The sequence below is a fragment of the Lolium perenne genome, chromosome 4 (assembly GCF_019359855.2).
Source record: "Lolium perenne isolate Kyuss_39 chromosome 4, Kyuss_2.0, whole genome shotgun sequence".
NCBI lineage: Eukaryota > Viridiplantae > Streptophyta > Magnoliopsida > Poales > Poaceae > Lolium > Lolium perenne.
Window position 1 is genome coordinate 130,329,374 of NC_067247.2, and position 10,042 is coordinate 130,339,415.

The 10,042-nt window shown below is 45.6% G+C and overlaps 1 protein-coding gene across 3 annotated transcripts; it reads right to left on the bottom strand.

The window, feature by feature from the left end:
- Window positions 1-1,297: 1,297 nt before the first annotated feature.
- Window positions 1,298-5,827, bottom strand: LOC127293902 (protein ANTHESIS POMOTING FACTOR 1). 3 transcript variants are annotated; one of them, XM_051323611.1, is made up of 12 exons: window positions 5,410-5,827; window positions 5,204-5,286; window positions 4,568-4,671; window positions 3,900-4,000; window positions 3,766-3,832; window positions 3,578-3,677; window positions 3,032-3,145; window positions 2,787-2,924; window positions 2,621-2,705; window positions 2,477-2,526; window positions 2,212-2,392; window positions 1,298-1,681 (listed from the first exon to the last, which is right to left on the bottom strand). In XM_051323611.1, exons 1-11 carry the CDS (start codon window positions 5,414-5,416, stop codon window positions 2,249-2,251), a joined length of 993 nt encoding a protein of 330 aa, XP_051179571.1. In that variant the 5' UTR covers window positions 5,417-5,827; the 3' UTR covers window positions 1,298-1,681; window positions 2,212-2,248. The 3 variants fall into 3 exon arrangements, with proteins under 3 accessions (XP_051179571.1, XP_051179570.1, XP_051179569.1); XM_051323610.1 differs by having other exon boundaries at window positions 1,298-1,909; XM_051323609.1 differs by lacking the exon at window positions 1,298-1,681 and having other exon boundaries at window positions 1,741-2,392.
- Window positions 5,828-10,042: the final 4,215 nt, after the last annotated feature.

Below are 10,042 nucleotides of genomic sequence, written 5' to 3' on the forward strand. Positions count from 1 at the left end.
TTGTACTAGTTTTTAACACGTAAGACAACACAATGAACCACCTGAGAAATATTTGCATGTGTCTGCGGGTTCTGTCTATATCAAGCGAGCAAGGGTGCAAATGTGCTCTAGATCCTATTGTGCTCCGCACCCCCTCCCATGATTCGTTATCGATGGTGGTTTCCATCACGATCAAATCTCTTTCCTCGGTGACTGTTGCCATGGCAACAACCGACGATGCGTCACCCAAGGGCCACGTGGGTTCTCCCTTGTCCTCACGCTCCTTCCCTGTTTCATGTTCAATTGACCATGTTTTCCTTCTCCTACCTCCAGACTTGCCTCTTTGGTTGGGCTTATTTCTAGCTTTTGGACTTAGCGTGGAGGTGCGAGGAAGAGCAATGGACTTAGCGTGGGGGTGCGAGTGCGCATGCGAGGAGATCCATGGGTTGCGGCAAAGGACCGACGGAGGCTGAGCTTCGAACAGGGCAATACTGGCGGGCGGCTCGAGCGGCGCTGGCCTTCTTTTCTCCCTCCGTTATTCCTAGTTTTCGACAGCTAAACAACACTCATGGGCTATCCGCCGACCGTGCCCATGGGTGACCGTAAGCTAGCACAGCCCTCTCGATAATAGATCAGAGGTTTCTTCACAAGCTTGTTAGCATGACCGGGCATAGCAGCATGCAAATCACGATCCAAGGGACATATTCTCGAGTTAGGACGGCCGTGATGCGCAGAAGAAGAAATGACAGAACTGTTCGCAGTTGGAGCAATCTTCCACTTGCTTTGCAGCATTTGTACATGGAGTACAGATTAAGATGACCTGTCAAGTGCAGTAAGATCAACATAGGCGTGGTGACTTGCTTTCGTCCTTTAATTTTTTTACTTGTTTTCTGCATCAAGTGTTGGTGTTTATATACTGTTTTACTTTCACGAGTCTCATCAGAAGGAACAGTTCTTGTATGTCTCGGTAGTTTGGAGTTAAATGCTGCTGCATTACGCACCAACGCAACTTTGTGCGCTCCTTGCAGTAGGAAAAATGGAAAGAAGTTGGCAAAGGATCTTATTGCATAGCCTGATAGGCGATAGAAGAGAAGTAAGAAGCAAAGACGCTGAAAACTCCCCAAGCCCTTGGCTTTCTGCGTCAGAAAATTGGAAGGGATCCATAATGCAAAACTGTTCAAACATTCAGTTTTTTTTAGGAGATTCAACTATGAAGTGGTCCATGAAAGCAAAAACAAGGATGCAACTTGACCACACACTTGCAAACCAAATACGAATACAATGAGGTCGTAGAGATTAAGCCAGCAACAAGAGGGGATTGGGAAGATTGAAGAGAGGTTAAGACATTACTGTAGCCAGTCATCAACAAATTGTTCCATCCTTGATTGGCCATCCAGCCCCAAATACATCACTAACTTGCAGGCCACGTGTATTATCATCAAGACATCACAAACACATACTTGGTAACCAAGTGCCCTAACTATGAAGGCATCTTCAAACATAAATGTCACAAGTTCACCTCGTTACAAAGGTGAATTGGTGCAAGGGTATGCCGCTACAAAAAAAAATTTGCACATCTACTCACCCAATTAATAATATCAGCTACTGACATCATGCAGCCCTACATGATGGAACAACACTAAAACATGGTAATCGTTAAAACCTCTTCATGCAGTGTGAGAGTTTCAAGTAAGCATCCCGCCTGTGCGCAATGAAGAGCTTACTTTACAATTATACACTCTATGAAGGCAAATTGTGTCATAAAAAACACAATGATACATCAAGATAAAAAGTGAACATCTACACATACAACACTATTGCCTATTGTTCCTCATATTCAGAGCTGAGTGTCAACTAGAAAGTCTGAACACCATTGCTACCTAGATATGCTTACTTGATAAAGCTGCACCGATCACTCGTATGCCAGAATCTACAGAAAACAGCGAGTTCTGCTTAACATAGGAAAATCAAGGGTTGGGGTTGCTTAGATTTATACCACTCTCAGCTAGCCTTATGCCACTATAAAGAACAGGTTGGACAAATGACATACACACCCAGACACTTAAACCAATATGCTTCTAATACAGCATTTCTGGGACTGTATCTGCAGTTTGCTATGGCATTTGTGCAGAGAGCTTCTTCTCAATGTCATCTCTCAGGTTCAGAGGCTGGGAGTGGCACAGATCAAATTACTTTTATGCAGATGGCTAGAAGTAAAGTTTGCAGACTTACAATGGTAATGAGGTAATCAATCTCATATCGTTCGAATTTACTTAGTAACGGCAAACGATCCCAGCTTGGATAGGTCTGGGACCCAGCAGGATAGTTCTGAAGATCCAGTCAAGAACATCAATGATCCTGGAGCCCACCTAACCAATGGTGGTTCATTATCTGTGCTTCCCCAGCGTGCTACCTGCAGTGGGACCATACATGTAAGTAATAATTTCACATAAATAATAATGTAATCATAAACATTGCACGCCAGATTTGTCCATACTTTCTTTCCACTTCTAACACTCCAAGCATAAACGCTACCATCACCAGAGCCTGCAAGAACAAAACAACAAGATGATTACATTTACTGGTTTAGTAATGGAGAATGCAGCAATGATCAAAAGGATGATAAGAAAATGCTTGTAACCAGATATGACATGGTTTCCATCAGGGCTGAATGATGCCTCCAATGTTGAATTGGTGACAGCTGGTTTTACTTTGAAAGTTGCTATCTGCCAAAAACAAATTAGTAGTGTTTACCAAGCCCATGAGCCAGCAAAACTCAAATTACACTAGGAAGTTTAAATGCTTACATGGTTTCCATGAAATGAATCTAGCACATGAATATGCCCTGCTTTGGTGGTCAAAAGTAGACGCCGTCCATCACTGCTGAACTTTATGACATTGGCTTCAGAATCATCATTACCAACAGAGATAATATCAAAAGGCCCCTATGGATGTAAGATACTCATCATTACCAACAGAGATAATCATCATAATCAACAGAGTAGTTATAAAGTATAACTAAGGATCAAACAACACATTCAATCACCACTACCTTCTCGAATTTTCGAGCATCAAACATCCTTATGAAACCACCGTACGCAACTGCAAAAACTAAACCCTGATCATCATATGAAACTGCAGGCCTCCCTTGCACACGCAGTAAGCCCTACAAAATCCAAAGTGAACATTTTACTAGTCACAAGTTATCCAATACATAAACTGTGATGCCACGATATGTCTACAGATTTAAAGGAGTCCAGATAAATAAAATGACCATGACCAAGACACCTCGTGCCTTTAAAGATAAAAATACAGTGAATCCAATATCTATCATCCTAGAACAGAATATATTAGCAACTTCAGGAATGTTGAGGATTCAATTCCAACAATCTTATATGGTACAGGGTGATTTCTCATCATCTGAGGGAGATTAAGTTATTTGTTAGAGGATAAAGAGATTAAGAAATTGGTTTAACAGGGAAGCAGACACCAAACCATAATAGTTCTGTTAACTATAATTGCAGCTTGTTTAAGTGACACAAAGAGAGATAGGTTTCATTGGATAGCATTTTCTAGTTTACAGTATCAATAGTTGTACCTGTGCTTTGTCGGCCCTCAGATCCCAAAGGAGAACAGTTCGATCAAGTGAAGCAGAAAGAAAACTATCTTTCTCATAGCATAACGACATAGCAACAACCCTGGAAAAGACATAGAGCATAAGGATTTTCGGTTCGCGTTAGCTTAACTGAAATATGTGGGTATAATTTATCATAAAATACGGCATACCTGTCAAGATGGCCTTTGAAATATCTTACAAACCGGTTATCATTCAGAGAGAGCAGCCGCAGAGATTCTGCATTAGTGCACTCTTTCAGTGTAAGTCTTAAATCACTCTTAAGCTAAGACAAGACATTACTTACCATCCCAGCCATTCTTCGAGGAATACAGGACAAGACTTGGGTTCGTAGTGAAGCACACCAATTCAACCCCATATTTTTTGCTATTAATGGTCTTCAAACATCTGATATTTTTTACTGAGTTAGAAATCAAATACAGTATCACAGGAAATACAGTATTGATTACCAAAATAAATAAATAATACAGTAGCTATATCCATCGAATCGTTGCATACTAGGAAATTTGCTAAATTACTAACGAAAGTCACTACGAAAGTCAACTGGGGCAGGCATAGAGACGATTAAGGGGGAGGCCGCATCAGAGAGGTGCCAGCCGACTTGGAGGTGGCACCATGTTTATCCCCTAATCTGCCTGCAGCATATACATACCATATTCTATCTCTATTTAGTTATTAGACTACTTGTAAATAATGATTCTGCCACCTATAGTTGTAGAATAAATCATTTTCAACAGCCAAATGTAGTAATGCCTAAGCCAAACAATTGTCTCTTGAACAAATGCCAGTGTCATAATGTATTATGAAGTGAACATGGCAGCTAGCAAACCAAATAACAAAGCCAGTTCTTTGGAGTTTGTGTCTTGTAACAAGAATATCTTATGAAACGCTTTACTTGATTATAGAACACAAAATTCATGAAAATTAAGGAATGACTTGTAGTCAGTTACTTACACAGCACTTTGAATGTCATATAGGCGTATTGATTCATCATCACTGGCTGTCACAAAATAGTTTGTAGCCTTGCTGTGAAAATCCATAGAACTAATTCTGCCATTCTGCCATACAATTAAGGTATATCACAAATCAAGCTACTATACGTAAAGTGAAATACATGATCTGGAAAGGATGCATAGAAACATATCAGCTGAATCTGAATTGAGCCATATGCATGTTCTTTACAAGAGAACACTTTTCAGACACGGAATTAGTATCTCACATCTGAGAGGTGGCTGCTGTTCTGTTCTAAGATCAGTGATTCGTCCATAGTTAGTTCGAAACCACTATTAGTTTACAAACATTATATTTCCTAAGAATTCTACACTGTCACACACTCATGTGGCAATTGCAAATGAAAACTTGGACTAATAGCGAACAAACTCTTGACCTCTACTAAACATAAAATTGCTTGGTAACCCTCTCTATTTGAGAGGAAGCTAATCAGTAGTGCATGGTTTGGCCCCTACTAACATTTACTTCACCCATTTGGTCCATGTATCCTAAATTTCTTGCTCTGCCCCTGATTAAACATAAATGGTGGCTAGTCCATAGTTCAAACCAGAGCTAAGAGAAATGAATTGATGTCCTTACATAGTCCCGGAAGGCCAAGCCGACCTCCATGGTCTTGATCATCTCGTCGGTGACCTCCATGGTCACCCTCTCCTTCTCCCCACCTATACGAAGTAAACAAGAATACACCAAGAAATCAGGTAAGGAAACAAGAAGCACGAATCGTGTGACGTTGTTTGGTCGGACCGAGAGAGGAGCCCGAGCGATGGGGAGGTCCGGACTCATACCTTGCATCTTGGCATACACTGCAGCGGCGGAGCAATGAATTGAAGGGGAGCAGTTCCTCCGGACTGATGCGGCGAGCGGTGGCCGGGCAGGGAGGTTCCCTGGAGTGGTGCGCTCAGGATTTTGACTAGTCAAGGTCGAAGAAAAAGCAAATCCTTATCGGGCACGGCCGACTTGTAGGGGTGGCCGGACGTTGGGTTGCCTTCGTCGGCCGCCGCAGTCCGCGCAGGCGCAGCCCACGCCTCCGCTCCAGCCGACTTCTACAGGTTACAGAGACGCGAAGCCGCCTCGCCGCGCCGGTCCCGCGCCTCCGCGGTGTTTCCTGCGCCCAGCGCCGGCCGCCGCAGCTTCACGCCTGCGCGCCGCCGCCGAATCGCTCGATGTCGCTAATGTCTTTTTTTTTTTTTTTTTGAGCCTGGAGTCGTCGAAGTCAGGCAGGCAGAAGCACCATGTAAAGAAGGCCTAGTAATCTTGGGCCGGCATTTCGTCAGGGATTGCTTTTCCGTCGGTTTGGCGCGCTATTTCTTTTCGGTTTCCGTTTTCTTTTCTTTTTCGTCTCACGCTGCTTCTTTCACCCGTTTTTCACTAGACTAGAAGGAAGAACAAGTAGCCGTGATCTGTATTTTCATTTCATTCACTGAACAGATAAAAAAATGTTCATATACCTATTAAAAATTCAGTATCTAAGAAATATTACGTATCTTAAAATAACATGTTCATGCATTGTTAGTGACTTTAAAAAACCATAGCATACCACACAAAAAAGTTCACGTATAATTTGGAAAAATTAAAAAGGACACGCAATTAAATATAATGCAATAAAATGATTTTCTAAACAAGAAACATATACATGAATATATAAATCAAATAACTAATATAAAAAAGTACATAAAAAAGGAAAGATGAAGCAAACCGAAATAAGTCAAGGGAAAAATATATATAACCCAACAGTGTAAAATGAGACATATTGAGAGCACAAAGAGCATTAGAAACAAAATCAAAATATGTCATGGCTACCGAGGAATTCTATTGCTCAGTTAGAGGTTCCTGGTGGGCACACTGGAGAAGCACCGGCTGCGACATTAAAGCAGCTTAATGGTGGCAAGAAAGAGTGCACAACCACTAAACCGTGCAGCAGAGGCGAAACAATAATAAAGCTAGGAATTGAAGGGAGCAGAATGATGGAGAATCGGAGAGGCGAAGAGAATGGGACAAATCAGTTCTGAATGGCTTGGTAATCAAGATAAAGCATGGAAGACGATGGTCGAGAGGGAGACAGAAATGCCATGCAAGGCACATGAATTGCAAGATGGAATGGTGTGTAGATGATTTTCTAGGCCGGCATGCACATACGAAGATGGGGTTAACAAATGGACAGACATATCTAGGGAAATATTCTAACTTGGTATAGAAAATGCAGGTTTTATTTCCAGCTCTTTCCTGTTATACTAACTTTGGACATGGCCATTTATATGGGCTTCAGTAGAGAGAGGTTTTGGACATACGTATATACTTTACAGACAAGGACTGAAGCTTGACTGAACAGGTGCTCGAGTATGGCTTACATATTTATCAAGGCTTGAAGAAACCCAGAGAAAGGAAAAAAAGAGACAATCAATGACAAAACAGAGAGATTGGTTCTAATGGACAAGAACATACTGGAGTTCCACTACACTACGGTGATGTTCAGGTACAAACAGGGTTCGAGCCTATTTGAATTTGTAGTTTTAAAATTTTGAGTTCAAATTCATCCATAAAGATCTGTGCACCACACTTTTAGGTAACTGCAAATATTGTTGCCCCAATTTTTTTTAAGAAACACAATACAGACGCGGACGCTTACCCATATGTTTGTATACTCACTCCTCTGATGAACTAGGTACCACTGCTCTCTTATCAATCCAACCGCAAGTTGGTTCTCCTTCATAAATTCTTTTCATGTGGTGCCAAAAAACTTTGTTGAGCCTCCCTGTACATACATAATATAAGAAACTTGCCCGTGCATCACGCGTTGCCTTGTAACTATTTTATGCTAGCTTGTATGATCGATATAATCAGGGACCTCACATAATGCTACTTGTTATTGCTAGCAAGACGTGGCAGATCGTTCTTTGGTCGTCTACGCTGTTTAGTGTTTATGATTTATGATGATGTCGCATGCCTACCGTTGTGTGTTGTGTGACATGTAGGGCACATGTGCTAGTCTCAACCAATAAAACTGTAGGGCTGCTCGGTTTCGATCGAACTGATGGGTTAGGAGAACCAGATCTTAATACATGTAGACAAAGTTACAAGCTAAAATGTACATACCTCAACGGCTAAGTTTTCTAGAGTTTTGCCATATGTTTACCACATATATACTCAGACACTCAGTGGATATACTAATTAAAATGGCACACAAGTACACAGTACCATGCATGCATAACATATACTTAGTCTCTTAGAGCATCTCCACTGGCGTCCTCGATAGCGGTCCCGATAGCTTTTTAGGGGCCGAAAGCGAAAATAGGCTCACACCGGCGCGCCCCATACGGCGCCGGCGATTTTTCGAGCCCAATAGAAGCGCCGGCAACCGCGTGCCGGCCCCTTCGCGAAGGGCGCGAATCGGACGCGCCGGCGCCTCGCGAGGCTAAATTTTTTGGGCGTGGGAGCTGCCTGTCAGTGACGCCAGGGCGCTGCGCGGGATATTTTACCGCCACGAAGCTCCCACCACGACGCCGCGCGGGAAATTCTCCCGCCGCGACACCACGCGGGAGGTTTCCCGCCTCGCCGATGTCTATATTATCCCTCCTCCCCTGCCTCATTATGGTGCAAAAACTCTAGAAAAATAGCACAATGTTCGATTCGTGGGACGAGGCGACGCTAGAGGCGGCCGTAGAAGTCGTGGAGGCGGACCCGCAGCTCGCAGAGTATGAGGTGTGGGAGGAGGCGGCGCTAACGGCGACCGTAGATGCCTATGTCGCGGACGAGCGGCAGGGCCAGGAGGTGGAGCGGCGGCTACGGGTGACCGAGGAGGCGTGACGGCGGCGGGTGGCGCGGCAGGAGGTGGCGCAGCAGCGGGAGGAGGCGGAGCGGCGGCAGCGGGAGGAGGCGGAGGAGGCGGAGCGGCTAGAGTTCCTGGAGGCGCGGCGGCGGCGGGAGGAGCTGACCCGGCGCGGGTGGGAGGTGCTCCAGCAGAAGGGGTGGGAGGAGCTTGCGCTGCGGCGGTTGCAGCGGGAGGAGACGCAGATTCAGGAGGAAGTCTGCGAGCGGCGGCGTTTGGCGGAGATGCAGCTCCTCCTACAGAGGCAGGAGTTGGGTCACCGTCAGCGGCGGGAGGACCTGGAGCGGCAGCTGCGTCAGGAGGCGGTGGCCGCGGATAGAGCCGCCTACTTGACGTTCGTGGCAGAGAGAGCAGGGGATCATCGATGGAGGAGCAACGGAGAGAGCAGGCGAGAGACCACCGGAGAGAGCATCGGGCGATCGTCCACCTCCATAGAGCCAAGTGGCTAGTAGGTAGTAGGCTAGAGATGAAGCAGGTTTCATATGTCATCCGGGGTTGAGGAGTGAATAATGTTTTACTCGGATTTGCCCGAAAATATTATTCATTCCTCGATCCTGAATGATATTAAAATAAAACTTTAAGCATAATATAGTTTGTGTAAAAAAACTTCTATCGGGGCCGCCTGTTTGGGGCCGCCGGTGTGGAACAACTCCCCCAAATAGAGGATGCAGTGCCGGCGTCTTCCAAACGGAGATGCCGGCGCCTCTGCGGGTGCCTATTTGAGGGCTACCGGTGGAGATGCTCTTACAGTTTTTCACAAACTTAAAATAGTTTTTACTTCAGATATTTGACTTCAATTATTTTGGAAGGAAGGAGTAGCTAGTAATGTATCCATACACTGATACACGTGCTATCTATATACATGAGCCCGTGAGACTAAGTAAGCTGCACCATAGAATCTTGTTGTTGTGCATGTGCCCTGCAACAAATTAACAACTGCCTCGATGTTTGGTGCTAGTAATTAAGTGATTTTTCCCCGCATCGTCCCCGCACGGGCGACTCGGGTGACAGAAATTACCCTAGCTGCTAGGCCAGCCGGCTCCCCTCTGTCGCCACCGGTGTGCTCCGACGGGCAAAGCCCGTGCGGCAGTGGGCGGCATCATGGATCTGCTCTCACGCCGCGGCGTGGAGGCAGGCATTAGGTGCGGAGGTGGTATCTTCTGGTCTACGGCGAAGTGAGTTGAAAGGCTGGTTTGGGGTGTCGCGGCTTGATCTGGCGCGAACGTCGGGGCGGTAGCCCTGGGAAGGTGGTTTCGGCGGCGCATCGCGCAGCAACCTGCCATGGCAGCGGGGAGGTGGGCTCATGCCGTGGCTGGTGGTGCCTTACACGACGACGGAGGTCCCGTGCGGTGCAGCTCTGACACCCCTAGCGGCACGGCCGCGCTCGGCGGTGGTTTACGGGCTTCCGGCACCACTCCTTCCCGCGGCTCACGGTGGTGGCATTCTTCGGTGTTGGGGGTGGCGGAGGACGACTTGTCGACGAGTCTGTGGTCGGTGGCGGCCTCCTCTTCTGATGAGGTCGACCGGTGGGCAGTGGCGTGGGGGCCAGTCAATCTGCCTAATAAAGGCGGTTGTCATTGGTTCTTCTTCTG